This window comes from Miniopterus schreibersii (assembly GCF_964146895.1).
Source record: "Miniopterus schreibersii genome assembly, chromosome: 19".
NCBI classification, from domain to species: domain Eukaryota; kingdom Metazoa; phylum Chordata; class Mammalia; order Chiroptera; family Miniopteridae; genus Miniopterus; species Miniopterus schreibersii.
In genome coordinates, this window is record NC_138119.1 from 21497403 (window position 1) to 21515179 (window position 17777).

The window sequence follows — 17777 nt, forward strand, 5'->3', positions numbered from 1 at the left end:
TAATTTGACTTTGTATGAAATTGTAAAATACTCATGCAAATGGAAAATGGGCAAAAGTAAAAATGCCACAGTCATCACCACTTGATAACATCTGGCTACGTGACCGAGGGGAAGGGCCTGTTGTGCTATTACAGGCAGAATTGGTAATGGCTGCTCTGTCTCCATTCGGTGGACAAAGGATATGGGCTCTAAAATGACAGCAGGCTGAGCTGAGACCAATCAGCATGACACAAAAGCCCAACACAAGTCCATCATCAATCATGGTGGCCACCATTAGAACCTATCCCCCTCTTCTGTTCCGCCAGTTTCCAGCCAAGCATGGGTCTTTCATCACTTGTGCCTCCGCCTGTGACAGGGAAGCTCACCCATCTGTCCTGGGGAACGTCCAGAGGCCACAGGACTCTCCACCACAAGACTCGTCTTTCCCATTCCCCCTGATCACACAGCCCTTGAAGACAGGATCTCATATTGGGGTTTTATTTTTATTTTACAAGAATATAACATGCTGAAACAGGAAAAACAGGGATTGAGTACATCATTCGTATCTCAGAAACCAGCTCCAGTTGTCAACAATAAATAAATATTTCAACAGTGAGGAGTTCCCGACAGGCGCTAAGAGATTCCCAGCACGTTCAGAGGTAGAGCCTGGCGGGGAGAGGGAGACAGGCTGCCAGCTCCTGTTGAGATTCTCAGGTCGAGGCAAACTAAAGTTATAATAATAAATAACAATAGCAATAACACCAACAGTAACATAAATAACATGCTATGACAGTTGTCACAAAACCAACAATACATTATAACTTAAATAATTGTCTCCTGGAGGAGCTCACAGTACAGCGAGAACACGGTTGATTTTCCTGGGGCACAAGGGGCCACCTGGTTCATTCACCTCCCCAGCCTGGGTTCGTGCACAGGTCCCAACTCAGAAAATTTGTTCAGTGATGCCCTGAGGTGACAGGCAGGTTCTGATTTCCCCAGTCCTGCTCTTCCAAGCAGCTTCTCTCCCCAAGTCCACTCCCATCTTCTGGGTCTGCCCAAGGATCATCGTGGTCCCTGCCCCATCTCCCCCAACATTCATTAGTGCACCTCGCACCCACGGGAAGGAAACATGAGGCTCCCCTTCCACCCTGGGGTGCTTCTTTTCCCCATTCTCATACTCACAGAAAAAAAAAATATTGGCTTGATTTAAGTAGGACTTTCAGGAACTGTCAAGAGATTTATTTCTTATGATCGCTTTCTCCCTCTCTGCACACTGCTGGGCATGAGAGCTGACCAGCTACTCACCGAGAGGTCCCACACCTTTCTCCTCGGGGGCCCCACGCTCAAGGGTGGAACCGAGCTGAGATGGCATATCCCAGCAAGAGGCCCTCATCAGGCCCTGCTCACAGGTGGACCCTGTTGCAAACACAAGGTCGGGGGCCACATACAAGGTCACCAAGAGCACCAAGATTGACTTCACATAAGCGAGACGGCTTCTTTTCAGGGCTCTCTGCTGACTTGGAAAGGGACTGAAAAGCCAGTTTTTGAGGTATAAAAATCTCAGTTGGGGCATGTATCACATTGGCTCCCTAGCCTTGAAAAGACTGAGGCTGGACACAGGAGTGTTAAAAAGTACAAGCTAAGGGGCCCTCAAGCAGCCCAAAGGCAGGTGAGGTGGACGGAATAGGAGGGGTCCACATCCAGGGCTCCCTCCTGTGCCCAGCACAGTCTGGGAAAGAGGAAAACAGGATGTGATCAGCCAGCTGTTCAACAGGCAAAGCAGCTGATCTGGCTGTCTTCCCTCTCATTTTTGAGTTTCCCTTTATTTACATTTCCCAAACCACCCTGGACTTTTTCTTGCGCTGTTGAGAGCTGTCAAGAGCTAACGATAACTCTTGCACCACCACGCTTTTGCCCAGAGAGTGCCGCACAACAGTGAACTTCAGCCCCCATCCACGAGTCCTGGGAGTGGGGCGACCCTCTCATGCATGAAGTTTAGTCCCACAGGATCTGGAGGAGAGGCTGTTGCTTCCAAAACAAAAACAGCTTTTTCCTTCACTGTCCTCTTGTTTGCTCTGCAGAACCTGCCTCCCACACAGGGGCAGCTGCCTCAGGGCTGGGTGACTCAACCTCCCTTCCCGGCTGGCTCCTCACTGCCATGAGCTCAGGTGTGCACGGGCTCTGCCGGGCTGCAGCTGGACGGAGAGGCGGTGGTGGACGAGGCTTGGGCAGCCAGGTCCTGGTAAGCGGGTGACTTCAGGAAGCGCGGGTAGGAGTCCTTCTCCATCAGGGTGCGTGTCTTACCCTGAGCCACATCGAAGCATGTGGCCGTGGCAGCCTGCAGGTTCATCCTGGTCAGCTCCCTGGTCTCATGGTCTATGTTCACCTGTGGAAAGGAAGGCAAGCACATAGGTGAGTGGGGCCTGGGGGGGGGGGGGCACAGCGACGGGTCCAGCAGGCAGAGAGAGGAAGGACTGGCAGGTGGGGCAGTGGAAGGAGCCCTGGATTCTGAGCTAGGAACCTGGGGTCTCCTGAGTCCATTATTAAGTGGCTTTCAACTCTGGGCCTGTCCCCACGTCCGATCCAGTGTCTGCCCTCCAATCTCTCAGAATTCTTAAGGCTGTCTACAAATGCAACCCCTTTTCTCCCCTTCCTCTGTAACAACCCTGGGTCCAGTCACCACTCCTAGATGAGTGCCAGAGCCTGCCAACAGGTCTCCCCTTTCTCCCTCACCCCTGTGGTCTGTTCTCCGCTCAGCAGCCAGACTGAACTTTTCAAACCCCAAGTCAGTTTGGTAGCAACTCTTGTCTTCCCATGTCACTCAGCGGAAAAGCCAAAGAGCATGCTGGGCCCACACGGCTACCTGGACCCACCCCTGGCCATCTGCTACCTGCGTGACTTCGTCTCCTACTCTCTCCCTCACTTTCCCTGCCCCACAGACCCCCTTGCTGGTCTGTGATGACAACACTCTCTGGCCTTTGCACTTTCCTTTTCCTGTGTTAGATGTTCTTTCCTCCCACAACTCTTTCATATCTTTGGTCATATGTCACCATATTGAGCGGCCCACCTCTCACTTCACCACCTTTCCCCTCAACTCCTGCCAGTATCCTGCTTTTGTTTATCTGAGGATGGACCACACCCTGGAAAACGTGTTTGTTTGATTGTTGCTGGCATTTTCTCCCCCTAGGGTAGGGGCTTCATTTTGTTCACTGCTCTATTCCCAATGACTCTAACAGGACCTGGCATGGATTTGGTGCTCAATAAATCTTTACGGAATAATGTGGAGTAAATAAAAGTGCTCAGAAAATAAAGTAGAAACTATGGCACAAAGCAAAGCATTGCTATCATCTCTCCACTAGGTGGCCCCATGGTCTTTATCAAATGCAGGTGCCCTGCGTGGAGGCCAGAGGGAAGGCTGCAAGTTCACTGACCACAGAGCTGCCCATCTGAGGCAGGTCAGCCGGGGGCGAGGCAGGTTACACATGGTCCCTACAGTGAGCTGCCTCCACAGCTGTGTAAGTGACTTGGGCCTCGAAAAAGGCCTTTGTCTGCAACAGCGGATATGACCAGAAGCCAAAACATCTGCCAACCCCTCTGACCCCACGGGTGACTCTGAGGGTAATGGCTCCCAAGGGTGGCATGAAGCCTGATTTCCCTAGGCTCCAGCCACAGAAGCCTACTCACCCCCTTGCCAAGTAAGGCCACTCTACTTCCAAACTCAGTCCTTCACCTGCTGGACCCCCGCACCCTCATGCTCAGCGGGGAAGGAGCAGGCAGGGTCTGGAGGATCCATGGGACATATCCGGGCTCTGACCTCTTTTGGGGCTTCGTTGCAGATGAACTCCTCAAAGATCCTCTGAGCCCGGGAGGCCAGCTTGCTGGCGGACCGGATCTTCTTGAACTCCTCGCAGGCCAGCCAGAACTCCAGGTTCTCCTCGCTGAACTCCGTCTTTAGGAAAGCGTGGAAGGCAGCCACCCCATCTGGGTTGGAGGGAGAAAGGAAGAGACTGGTCAGACTGAGGAACAGCAGGGAATAAAAGAAGAAAAGACAGCAATTGCAGTTAATAGCTCTATTTTTAGGACGCAATTTTCTCAAACAAGGACCTGCCTTTGTATTTGAATAGAGGCTGGCACACTAGGGGATCATTATTATTATTATTACTACTACTATTATCTTGCCCGCGCTTTCAGCATCCTTCAGGCTGGCTCCCAAGCACATGAGCACACACGTGCCATCCACAGACACACACAACAGGGTCCTACTCACTTTTACTGCTCAGCAGCAAGTCGAACGACTCTCTCCAGCCCAGCACATCTTCTGAGAAGTTTCTGCTTAAAAAACAAAAAGGCCAAGATTTTAATTTAAAGAAAAAAATCAACAAATGAATGCATAGCACAAATCCTAGCCAGAATGCTGATGAGAGTTGCATAATTCCCATAGCAAAGGCTTGCTTGGTGATTAATGGAGTTGTTAGGGGAAACAGCAGTGCTTTCTAGAGGACAAGTCAGTAACTAGGAACCAAACCCAGGCACCTTTTGACCCTCAGTAAATATCTTCTAAGACTGTCTCTTCGTTGTCCAAAATTCTTTCTTTTCCCCTCTCAGAGCATTGTTTTGTATTCTTCCCCAAGGAAATAAGGGCCTTGGGAGTAAAAGGTATGTCACCCAGAACCCCAGAGCCTAGCACAGCACCTGGGACAGTTGACGTTCAATATGAAAAGGCTTCTAGGCAAGGTGCGTACTAGTGGAAGTAGAGCCATTGATTAAAAACCTCAAGTGGTCTTGGACCCTGTCCTAGCCCTGGTTGCATGGGCAATGACATCTCCAGGTGGGAGAGTCTGGTAACTAGACATTCAGGCCCTGGGTACATTCATTTGTTAGCAGGCTTGGAACCCTGGAGCCACCCATCCATTCATTAGCCAAGCAGCCAGAGCAGACTCTCAAGAAGCCCCACTAAAATCTCCAGGAAGGGGTCACCAAGGTCCACCCTAGCACGTCCTAGTTTCTCCTTCCCCAAACCTGGCTCTGTCTCCTCTAGGGGCCCTAGGCTGGTCAGCAGGACTTACCTCTCTTTGCTGTGTTTACTGTTCCACTCGAACTTGCCAACATTCCCAGTATCGGAGCTGAGGTCTGATTTGTGAAGAAAGATCCCCAGCCGTGTCTTGAATTCTTTGGCTCTGGAAGACAAAGCATGGGCATATAAGGAACTCTCCATTTGCTCAGCCGGGGCAGAGGGGGTTATGGGGTCTCGGAGGAGCTCAGGATGGCGCCACCCAAATTCCAGCCTCGGGGGTCCCTGGGAACCCTGGGCTCTTCCCACGGCCTAAACTTTACTTCTCTCCTTAGGATCATGAAACCCCCAAACAATGAAAGCAATGTTTGTGCTGTGCCTCGGGAGATCTTACACTTTCTGAGTTTACAGCCCTTCAGACACTCAAGTCACACTGCTCTCACCCTCTAGGCTGGCACTGAATATTTCTGGAACTGCGTGGAAACTGATTCCTCACCTTTACCTTTTCCTTCCCGGCCACCAGCTCCAGCAAGGATAGGAGGCGGCCGAGTAGCTCCCTGGGAAGGGGGCGCATCCCTCAAGGGGGGGACTTGAAAAACACCTCCCTGCCTTCCCAGGGCCAGAGGAGGCCATGCCCTGAGAGCTGGGCTGTGAAACGAAAGCCAAGCGCTTAAGAAACTGAGGGGGACCCCTGGGCCTGGTGATGCCAGCACGGTCTTGGGCAGGCCACCCGAGAAGGCCTGACATTGATCAGCGGGTGGAGAACCACAGTGAGCTGCGGTCCCTCTTTTTCATTCTCCCTTTTCTTGCTCGGGCTCTTGTCTGAGACTCTAAGGGAAGCGGCTGGGCATGTGGCACCAGGGCGGCCTCCGCCTCTCCGTGCCGTCAGCAGCACCCTGTCATCCCGCCCACCCCGGCCCCCCAGCCGGCCGCCCCACCTCCCCGGGCAGCTGGACAAGCTCCTCTTACCTCTCCAGGCAGGTGGTGGGGAAGGCGGACAGCGTCCGGCACATGGCTGCGGGTTCGGGGCAGCACGTGGTGGGGAGAAGGGTGGCGGGCTCCAGCGGGCACGGGGAGCGCGAGGGGCGGGGGATCCGCCGCAGCTGACGCGGGTCTGCGGGGTCCAGTGGTCGGGCTGCACGCTCCCAGCCGGCGGGCGCGCGGCTTTTATTCCCTCGGAGGGGGCGGAGCCGACTGCCCGCCGCCAACCAATCCGAGAGCGCGGCTGAGCGCCGGCGAGGCGGGGGCGGGGCCCGGGAGCCGAGCCCGCGCGGCGCCCCGCCCCCCGGGGCTGCGCCCCGCCCACCCGCGTGCAAACTTCACCCCGGGGAGCGCGAGGGGCTGCCCTCCTCCCGGCAGACGCCAGCGCCCCGCGGGGAAGTGACACGGAGATGAGACGCGACACCCACTTAGCAGGGAAAAAAACCCGCCGGCCTCTAGCACAAGCTGGAGACCAACTCAGAGGCACTGGAGGGTTCCCATAGCGGGGTGAAGGGCCTGGGAGGCGCGCATGGCGGGGATCACAGCCTGAGCCTGTTCGTTCCTGAAATGCAGCCCCGAGCAGGACAGCATGGTGATTATACTGATAACTCCCATCTGCTGTGCTCCCACCCGACGGCCACGGGGCTAAGTAAGCCCTTCATCTATAACCATCTCATCACCGCCTTTATTTTATAAATGAAGAAACCGAGTCAGAAGGTTAAAGAGACTTGCCTGAGATCATCGAGTTGGGAATAGGTGGGGACTTGATTGAGCGTCTATGTATTAGGCCCCTTTGCTAAGACTTACTGTGTAACTCGGAGCAAGTTATTCAACCTAAGCGTTGTACCAGAATTTAAGTATGAATTTACTATGCTTTTCCCACTGCTTCCCCCTAAAAAAAATTAGAACCTCACCGTCTCTGTAAAGGATGAATGATCCTGGAAATAAGCAGCTTAGTGCCCCAATCTCTGAGATAAACGTGATAAATGTCTTCCCTGTCTCTGGCCTCACCGTCCCATCGAGGCGAGAGGCACCACCTCTCTCCTTGCCCCTCAGTTCCCTCCGGGATTGCTACCTAGAGGTTGCTTTCGAGGTTGCCTGTGTGGAGTCTACAGCAGATCCTGGCTGCAAATCAGGGCTCCACCATTTACTGGTGGAAGACCTTGGGCAAGCCTCTTAGCTTTTGTGTGCCTTGTTTTCCGGTCTCTAAGTAGAGAACATGACACATATACTTCATGAGATGGGTGTGAGGTGTAAATAAGCCAATTCTTAGTTTTAGTTTCCCAGGAAACAGGAAATTCAGTTCCTCTGAGGCAGAGACTTTGCTGGGGAGAGTTCCCGGAACTGAGAGGGAGTGAGGGAAGCTGGGTTGGGCAGAGGGAGGAGATGAATGCTACCAGTGGGACAGCCCCTTGATGCTGTCCCCCATCGAAGCATGGGGACAAATAGCCCCACATCAACCTTTCATTGGATGCAGTTGCCCCAAGAGATGGCCTTATATTAAACAAGGCATCTCTCCCTGTCAAGGGGAACTCAGAGAGAGGCCGCTGCATGTGAGCCTACAGCCCACAACACTCTGGGGTGAGGGGGATGAGGGCCTTGGTCCCAAAGAGGGGACTTGGGCGGCATGCCACAGCACCAAGAACAGTGCCCAGCACACAGTCAGCACTCAATAAATGTTAGTGCTCAGTTTTACTTAACGCGGGGGTTGCCGGACAGTAAGGAAAAGTAAGTAGTGAGTTTTGTGTCTCTTGGAATTTAGGTTTTTATTTCATAAGGGGGCATAAGAGTTGCTATTCCTCAGCAAGGCCTGGACGTAAAGGGTCAGAAAAAAGAGAAACAAGAGGAGAAATAGTTCCCCACCTGAGAGAGCTCAATGAGAAGGCCCAGAAAAGCTGGTTGGGGGAGGAAAGGGGAAAAGCACAGAGCGGGGAGGAGAGGAAGGCCTGTGAGGGGGTCCTGGAGGCACTGCTAGAGCAAGATGCCCAGATCAGAACAATGTGTGGCTTTACCTGTGAAAGCTGACCCCCTCGTTATCCAGGGTCTGCAGGAGAGGAGCCAGTTAGTCAAAACACAGTGCCCTCTGAGGAGCCAGAGTCTAAACTTCCCCAGCCTCCAGGTTGGTTAGGGGGTTGGCTAGTGGAGCTCAGGGGCAGGCACAGCGGCAGCTCACAATGGGCAGCACCATCTCAGCGGCCAGCATCCACCCTCACCCCCTTCTCGCAGACCTGGGCTCTTGTGTAACTTTCTCACAATTCCAGGGCTGGATCCCTGTGGGGCAGGAGATGGGCAAGGGTTGGGAGGGGGCGGTGGCATGCAACCAGGCAATGGCTGTATGTCTTTCTGAGCATGTGTTTCTCAGCACAGTCCTTCAGGCACACAGGGACACTGCCCCCCAGCCCATCAGCAGGCGTCCTCTGGAGGACTCTGTCAGCCGAGGTGAGGGCTGTTGTTTCACCTGGGACTGCCAGGTGGGCGTGCGGGTGTGTCCGGGACAGCTGTTCTGAAAGGGACAAAAGTGAGTTTATGGATGGATGAAACCCTCAGTAGCACCACGTAGTCATGAGCGTAGACATGACCACATGACTACAATAATCAGGATTATGCAGAAACCATCCGCAAACCTGCCCTTCCTTTCTGTTTCCCTGTCGCTGGGCCAGATTCTGTTTCCCATTCTGCAGACAATAAAACGGCAAAGCCTGGGGTACCCTCAGTTAAGTGCTCTGGAACTGAAACCAGCTGAAACCGGGGCCATAGCTCTCCAGATTCCTGAGTTAGTTCTTTCTCCCATTTGACAGAGAAAGCGAAAGAGACAAAGGGGAGGATGCTCAGAATACAGAACAGCAAATCCGATCCGCGAGCACAAAGCTCCCTGCTCAAGGTGAAGAGCCCTCCCCGTGGCCATGGTTACCTTCAGTTTCCTGGCAGAAACTTTTTGAAGTTCGTAATGTATCCCAAATTCTCTTCCCAGCAGGTTGGTCAGTTCATAACCGCAATTTCGGTAATGACTGGACAGTTGCTGTAAAGCCAGAAAGATGAGCTCACCTGTGAATTGCACTGGCTTTGACAGAACCTGACCTCATTTCTTGCCCAGCACTCTCAGCGCAGCTGCGTTTTCTTTGATGGAGGGTGTGGGGAACACAGCTCTGCTGCCTGGGTCTTCTGGGGTCAGGATTAAACATCTCACAATGACCCAGCCACATTGCTTTCCATCTCCTTCAGGCCCTCTGACCCCCCAGCCCCACCCTTCCCACCAAAGCAGAAGTCTAAATGGGACCTGTGCTGAAAATGGTTGGGGAAATGAAAACACTTCCTTGACTTTTGATTTAGCACAGACAATCCCCACATTGGTCTAGATCTTCTAAATTCAATCAACCTACCAATAAATATTTATTACGGATTTACTATGTTCTCAAGTCAGTGGGAGAGACAGCAGCCTTTCAGGCTCTTTCCTGCCTTCACTGACCTTATAATCAAGCTGAGGAACTAACATGGGGGATAGTGGTGAAAAGAAACCATTGCTTGGCCTTGCAACAGATGTCCAGGGAAGGGAGGGACCAGACAGGGTCCCAGTGTTTAAAAAAAAAAAAAAGGGGGAGTGGGGTTGGGAAGTGAGAAGGTTTGAGAGCCATGGAACATGATGGACATAGGAAGGAGCATCTTCAAGCGAGACAAGCAGCAAGGAAGAGCCTGTAGTTTGGAGGCATAGGAAAGGTGCAGAAAGACGTAGGAATTCCTGACACAGGCATTGGCACTCAGGCTTATGGAGTGAGGAGGGAGAGATCACCTCCTGAAGACTGAAATAGTCCCTGGTGGCCATTTCCCCACTGGCTGTGACAAAGCCATGGGGGAAGTTGACTGAGTTCAGCCTGGGTGTGGGAAATGCCCCCCCCCCCCGACTATCTTTTAGGGCACTGGGTGCAGCTCACTTTGACCATTCCTCTCTGGTTTCTCCTCTTTTCTCCCCTCCTCCCCCCCTCCAGACAGAGTTCTGATGGGGAGGGAGTGTGGGAGGCCTGCTTCTCTCTACCCAACCAGGCCAATGGAACCCTAGCCTCCAAGGCAGGGCAGTCTCAGCCAGGGGTAGCCATGGCTACTCGGAACATGTTTGGTCTTCTCTGTATGGCACATAAGGCTCTATCCACCTGATCTGGGGTCCTTCTCCTCACACCCTAAAACCCAGCCAAATGCAGTAGTGAGCAGGTCACCACAGGCACCAATGCTGCCTGTAACCACCACTCTTCGAGGCCCCTCCGCTCCCTATACAACTCATTTTAAAAGACAGTTTCCAATAAACTAATTTTATTTATATATTGATATATAGTTTACATATAATAAAATGCAAATATTTCAAGAGTTCAATTTGATTTTTGACAAATGTATACACCCATGTAACCAATACCCAGTCAGCTACATAACATACTCATCACTCCGGAAACCTCTTTCATGATACCCCCTTTCACAGGAAGCCACTAGTCTGAGTTCTAGAACCATAAGACTAGAGTTGACTCTTGACTTTTCTACTTATTTTTGAGGCCTCGCTCAAAAGTGCTTTCTCATCCCATCTTCAGCCCCCAGCACATACACCAGTTTGGTGTATGTGCTACAAATGTTGGCTGGCCCGATGGCTTCTGTTTCAACACAAATCATAATAACTAACATTTATTGAACACTTACTATGTGCCAGACTCTGTTCTGTGTGCTTTCCCCGGAGTTAGCTTTCAATTCCCATGATTATCCTATAAAGTGAGTCCTTTCTTGTTCTCTTTTCACATTTGAGTAAAGCTGAGGCACAGAGTGGCTAAGTAACTTGCCTATGTTCACACAGCCAGTCGGTGGTGTAGCTGGGTTTTCAGCTCAGATGGTTCAACTCCAGAGCCTGTGTTCCTAAGCATACGCCCTGCCAGCTTGTTGTGTGGCATTTTCTAAAACTCAGAACTTCCCTATGAGAAGAAGGAAGCCTAGCTTGGGAAATACTGGCAGGACGCTACAACTCATCCTTCTGTCCTCTGGAATTCTCCTTGCTGTAGCCTCTCTCTGCCCCCCTTCTCTGCTCACCCCATTCCTCTCTTGCCACTCACATTTTCCACATTATGTTTGCCCTCAGCTGTGTGTCATCTCTGGCCCTGGACTTTTTGGCTTCTTCAGTCCCTTGTGGATACAGTTCTCAAAATTCCTCCCATTACTATCTGGGCTTTTGTTTATCTTTGCAGGAAAACCCTGAGTTCAGCTTTGCCCTGACACTTGTTCCTACCATGCTTCCCCATCCCTCCTCGCTCTCAGAGGACCTGGGTCCTACCTGGGAGCAGCCCAGGGAGCTTCTGAGGGAGGCAGAGCTGCAGTTCCCAAAGGCTTTGGGCTGTGCGGGGCCCTGGGGGCCTTTGCTCTCCCCCATCTTCCTGGGAGCCTGAGTGCTGAGAGATGGAGCCTCTTGCATTTATGCTCTCTGGGTGTCCCACGCTGGCTGTGGCCCCTCCCAGGCCCTGTGCTGGGTGTTTTGTGTTCTGCTGCTCCTGCACCCACCCGCGTGGGCTTGTCTGCCTGGCTGGGAGGGTCTGCCTCACCCAGCCGCCTAACCTGACTGTCTGCCTGCCTTGGACTCCTGAGCTCTCCCTGGTGCCGGTTCCCAGGGGCCCCCGAAGCGTGCCTGTCCTGGGCCCCTCCCCAGCATGGCCCTGTGCTGCCACAGCTCTCACCTGCAAACACTCCTGTCATATGAATGCATCCCCTAAAGTACCAAAGAAATCAAAGACAATAAACAAGCCCCTAATCCTGCCCGTGCCCAAACGAGACAATTACCTAGGAGTGCGGTTTCTAACTGCATACCTTCTCACCCTCCTCCCCACTATCTTCTTCATTTGCCATGAATGTCATTTCCCTGGGAGCCTCTCACTTCCACTCCCCAAAACTTAGAAACAAAGTTGATCAAAATTTGAATTTTTCTCATTTAATCATTGGGGGAGGTCCAGAGAAGCCACTTAGAATGAAAGGTTGGAGGGAAAAATCGAGGCCTGGGATTTGAAAATGACTGAAAGGTGATGTTTACAATTCCAGTTTCCTGTTCCTTCCAGGCAGAGGAGTGAGCATTTCTTCATTCCAGAACTAAAAAGTCAGGCAGGTGCTGCACGCCGGTGTGCCTCTCCAGGCAGGAAACAAGCCTGGGGAAACCCAGCGGAGGCCACCCCGAATTGGGGAGGATTCTGACCAACGCTCAGCCTCTACCACATTCTCCAACGGGGCAGCCAACCACCAGCACTGGTAGGCAGTGTTGCAGAGCAAAGAGAAGGCAGGTTGCTCCCCGGAAAGACTCTGCAAAGAGCCTAATGGGTGTGGCAAGGGGGACAGGGATATAGAACAGGTGGAGAAGAAGCATCATTTTATTCTCAAATTGTGTGTGTGTGTGTGTGTGTGTGTGTGTGTGCGCGCGCGCGCGCGCACGCGCACGCAGGGGGAAAAATTCACAAGCAGCAGTTTATGTCCCAGGCCAACCACCCTCATTTCTTGGGAAACCTCAGTACATCAGAGTGCCCCTGGCTCCAGAGACACTGGAAAGCTGCCTTTGAGATGTGGCTGCTCACTCGGCAGGTCTAAAATGGCCTCAGGCGGGCCCTGAACCCCAAATCCTGGAGCCTAGGTACCCGTTCAATGCTGAGTGAGGAATGAAGGAATGCATCCACTCCACAGGGCTCTGTGTTTGGAGAGTCGCTGTCAACTTCACCCCCGAGAGCCTTGGGATCACAGACACTCAAGGCTGAACTTCAACCAGATGACTTTCTGGAAATGGGTCAAAGACAGGTGGATGACTCAGTGGAACTTATTATGTACCTTCTGAACATGCCCCCCACTGCGGCTGGTGGAATCCCCAATGCAGGCAAACTGGCACAAGGTCAGGGAGGGTCTGGCAGATGTCAGTGGTTCTAGTGCCCGGCTCCAGTTGGACACAGGACACCAAACACACAGGGACCCTGTTCCACCTCAACCTCCCTCTCTGAAGGTCTTCAGTAAGGAAAGCCTCCGGCACCCCTCGCACCCCTCCCCCTCTCTTAGTGATTGCAGAGAGGCCTGTGCTAGGGAGAAGCCGCGGGCCAGACCCGAGTTCTGTGTTTGGTGATAAAAGCATATTTCAGCTGGTTACAGCTGGCTCACACGTGGCCCTGCTGTAGACTCTGTCTCAGAGGAAGGAAAACTGCCCTTTGCAGGGTCCACAGTGATCCAACACTGAGCTGCCTTACAGATGGGGAACTGGACAGCAGTGGGGGCAAGCAATCCACCCACAGTGACACACTCAGTAACTGGAGGTGCCAGGACTGGAACCCAGATCCTTCTAGCAAGTCGAAACCCAGGTCTGCTCAGTGCCCCGTCCTCTGGCTTCTGAGCAGCTCTCGCGCTGGACCCCGGCTGCTACATCAGGCCCTTTCTCCACATTGCTCTAGTTAAGGGTTTCTAGGTGCTTCCACGGGCCACTGTTGAGACATGAGGGCCGCAAGAGGACAAGCCGAAGCATGTGACCGTCACACGCACATACAGAGACCTCAGGTCGGAGCTACAAGAGGGCTTTTGCCATCTACTGGGAGTTAGGAACCTGCCCTGCGTGCTTCCCTCTCCCCCTCCTTTGAGTCACCATCCTTGAACCCCCTTGTCAATAGGGAGAGTAGGGGGTAGGGGTGGGGAGGGCCGACGCAGGGGCTCAGAGGAAAAGCAGTGGGCTTTGTGGGAAAATGGGAGGCTCCACAAAGCACTCACACTAGCTGTGAGTTTCCAGTGACAAACTGTGCAGAAACCTACCTGTCTCTGTGCCCATAAGGCCTGAGCAGAGGGAGAAACGTGGTTTGATGTGTGAGCAGTGGAGGCTGGGCTGGCAGAGTTGGGTGGGAGGGAGGCAGGCAGGGGGGAGCATTGGGAACAGGTGGTCCTCCCACAAGCTCCCGGGCCATCAGCCCCTGACACAGCATCTGTCCTAGAAACAGGTCGAGGTGGACAAAAGGAAGAGCACAGCGGGAGGTGGGTGATGTTTTGCGGAGAAAGAAATGAGCTCTTCCTAATGGGCTCCATGCGTCGGAGCAGGAGGAGACACGCGCTGAGCTGTGTGACTGAGCCTGGTGAGCGCTCCCTCCCCACCCGGCTGGCTGTGCTGCTCCAAGTGCCATCACTGGGAGCCTGCTGGTCCCAAACCCCCAGGCTTCCCCACTACCTGGCTGCACTAACAGCAGTGTTACATTTCGTGGGCATTTTCTGTGCTACAGTGATGGGTATTACAGTTATCCATGTAACCCTCACACTAACCTCTGGAGAAGGTACTCTTACTACAGTTCTTATACATGGGGAAACTGAGGGCTGGAGAGGTGAACTGAGGAAGGCGCAGGAGGTAGAGCCATGATTTGATACTGGGCATCTGACTCCAGCGTCCATGCAGTCAGCCACTCACTCCAGAGCTGCAGAACCCTGCCCTGGGTCCCAAACGCTCACATCCCCAGCTCCAAGAGCAATGGAGAGATGAAGCTCTGCCTTCTCTCAGAGTTCAATCTGGGCTTCACTTCCTGGGAGGGGGCACAGAAAGTACAGGAAAAGGACTGTCAGCTTTCCAAATGGCCAGCCCGGCCACTGGGGCCCAAATTATTTGTGGAGAATTGTCCCTCCACTCTGAGAATGGACTTTCATTTATCCAGCACCTACCAACTTCAGCCTGTAGTTTGGAATCTCACATAGGAGCTCATTTAATGTCCACCTGCCAGGTGGGCCCAGCACACTCTGGGTCTCCTCCCACCTCCATGGCTGCTCCTCTTGTCCTCAATCTGTCCATTTGGCATAGGTGCTGCCCAGGGCTGTGGCCTTGACCTGCCTCTCTTCTCATGCTAGAGGCTCTACCAGAGTAAATGCTATTGTTTCAACCACTGTCTGTGTGGTGATGACCCCCAAACCTGTCTCTCTGACCCCTGCTAGAGTTCAAGACCCATCTTTCCACCATTAGGTGTCTTCATACTTAACTAGTCCAAAACAAAATCAGTATCGTGTACACACTACCACACTTTACTAGATTAATGGCATTAATTAATAATGGCAGTAAATCATCTATTCAGTTGCTTTAAGAAGAAATTTCATTCACCATCAATGATCCCTCACTTCCATCCCTCCCATTTCCAAATAGCCTCCAAGTCCTGTCTACTCTGATCTGTTCTCTGGAATCTTCCCCCTCCATCCTCACAGCCATGTCCTCACCCTCTCGCATCCTAGCCCATCTTCTCCATCACCTACTTCTTTTCTATCACAAGGTGCCAGATCAAGATAAATCAGACCACGGTATCACCCTCTTAATGCCTCCAGTCTCCCACCTCCCCCAGGGTCACACTGAAACTCTGCACCAGGACATTCCATTTCCCCCACAGTCTCATTCTCATCAGTTACTCCAACCCCCTCTTCTACCTGCTCCCCAACCCCTTCAGCTCTGGTCATGCTCAACAACCTTTACCCCAAACACTCTACGTTGGTCACTCATTTGCTTTTGCACGCATTGTCACAGCCATTACCAGGAATGACATTTCTCTTTTTTCTGATAAACTCCCATTCATCTGACAAAACCCAATTCAAAATTCACCTCTTCGAATGTCCTTATCTTTGAAGATGTATGCTGAAATGCTTAGCAATGGATGTCATGAATCCCTCACTTACATTCGAATGATGTAGCTATATGCCTACCTCAATGTGTATATGCCTATCTATATATCGAGAGAGAGAGGAAGAAAGATAACATGACAATGGCTGAATCTAGGTGGTGGCTGTAGTCATCTTTTGACTCTTCTATGCTTGGAAATTTTCTTAATTAAAAGTTGGGGGGGATCACCTCATCTGTGATAGCTTCCTCATTACCCCTGACAAAGTGAATTACCCCTTCCCAACAACACAGAACCTTTTATTGTTATTTTGTGTTTAGCAACTGTCTCTTCCATACACTGTGAACCTGTAAAAGCACAGTAGCTGCACACAGTAGGCACTCAATAAGTGATTTTTTTGCATGAATGGGTGTCCTCTCCTGTGAGGTTCAACTTGAGGAACAATAAGCTATGGAAACAGGAAATCAGAGGAGTCACCGTCCGCCCGCCACCATGCTTCATTCCCCGAAAGACAGATGCTCATTCCCCATAAAACAGATGCTCATTCCCCATAAGATGCCCATGAGCATAGGAAAGCTACCGTGAAATGGGGAAAGATAACAAAGAGCTATTTACTGAATTGCTGAACATAATTTAAAACTCAGGCCATCTAGCCTCTGTGACTGGTTCTCTGACTAACCAGCTGTGTGACCACAGGCAATTACCAACCTCTCTGTGCCTCAGTTTTCTCACTTGCAAACAAGGAGTAATAGGTCTCTCTTGCCCAACAAACGGGGGAAAGTGTGTGAGTGTGCTCTGAGAAGTCTCAGACTCATACAGATAATGCAGTTCTACTTCATTTCTGTTGTGAAAATGAGCACGGTTTTGTCTTCCCTGTGACCAGTGAAGAATTCTGAGTCACTCGGTTTAAGGCTGGGGGGCAGAGCCTCGCCTCCATGAAGGGTGGGGATTTCCACCCAGCTGGGAATAATGAGCTCCTGTGGCTAGGGCCTCGTTTTCTCCCACCCCCTCTTTCCCTTTCCTCTGACCAAGTGACAACTGCTGGGAAACAGACAGAATACAGAATCTTAAAATAGAGCAGCAAACGTCTGGCCTCCCAGCCCCAGGCTCTGTTGCGCCATCAGTCTACTTACTCGACGTACGCACAGAAACAGTTGGCTCACGTGGCCCCCGTCCTCTGTCCCAGAAGAGCGGGGCCATGGAAAAAGAAACACATTAATTCCAGAGAAAATCAGTCAGTCATCCAGGAATGTGGTGTTTTGGCTGGCTGCCCATCCTGGTGAGATGCTATGTCCTGATATTCCTGTATCCTCCAGGGCCTGGAGCTCTCTGAAGTGGCAGCTCTTCCTGGAAGCAACGATGTCCCACTGACCCCAGGGGGCTGGGGAAAGACTGTGAGAGGCTTGGGGGTGAGGGGTCCATGGCTCCATGGTTTCAGAGAAGGTTGACTTCCCGGGCTCTGAGTGCTTAGTTGGGAATGCTTATGTAACAAAATGTGGGGGCATAAAGTGCTGTGAAGTGGAGAGCCACCTTGGTTCTGTGGCCCAGTGGACCCCAAATCAAATTCCAGTCTGGCAGATGGACAGCCTGACCCCAGAGGTAGGGTCATCCTGGAGTGTGAAAGCTGAAGTGACGGGCCAAAAATCATAAGATAATGAAATGCAACTGTTACTCTGTACATTCGGGGAGGGCAGACAGATAATAAATAAGTACCATATTGCTAAAAATAATTGCCAACAGTGATTAACACAATAAAGGAAGCAGAGAGTCAAAGGGAAACTACTTAAAGCGAGGTGGTTGGAAAAGTGTACCAGTCAACTTCCTGTTGCTGAAGGCAGAAATGGACTTGCTCTGACTTAAAGAGAAAAAAAATTATTGAAGGGAGTTTTGGGGAGCCCACAGAATTTTCAGGAAGTCTCAATACAGACAAGAACAAAGGGAAGCCCAGTAGCCAAAAATCCCTCTGCAAAACCACTCTGAGGAGCCAAGAGGTGCCAGGGCTGAGGCGAGACGCCTCTGCCCGCTCCGTAGCAGCACTGGAACTCCCCAGACACCCATGCGGGCTCCAGTGCCCTGGAAACCGGATGCCACCACTAACCTCAAAGTGAATTCTCTACCACCACACTGCTTTGCATCACCAGCTCCTGACTCAAAGTCCCAGATGGGTGCACCTAATTGGCTCCCTGCTGCTTCTGATG

At 52.0% G+C, this 17777-nt stretch overlaps 1 protein-coding gene across 2 annotated transcripts; it reads right to left on the reverse strand.

The window, feature by feature from the left end:
* Positions 1 to 468: 468 nt before the first annotated feature.
* RGS16 (regulator of G protein signaling 16) lies at positions 469 to 6127 on the reverse strand. 2 transcript variants are annotated; one of them, XM_081120655.1, is made up of 5 exons: positions 5960 to 6127; positions 5046 to 5156; positions 4247 to 4308; positions 3794 to 3960; positions 469 to 2365 (listed from the first exon to the last, which is right to left on the reverse strand). In XM_081120655.1, exons 1-5 carry the CDS (start codon positions 6001 to 6003, stop codon positions 2144 to 2146), a joined length of 606 nt encoding a protein of 201 aa, XP_080976781.1. In that variant the 5' UTR covers positions 6004 to 6127; the 3' UTR covers positions 469 to 2143. The 2 variants fall into 2 exon arrangements, with proteins under 2 accessions (XP_080976781.1, XP_080976780.1); XM_081120654.1 differs by having other exon boundaries at positions 4247 to 4311; positions 5960 to 6125.
* Positions 6128 to 17777: the final 11650 nt, after the last annotated feature.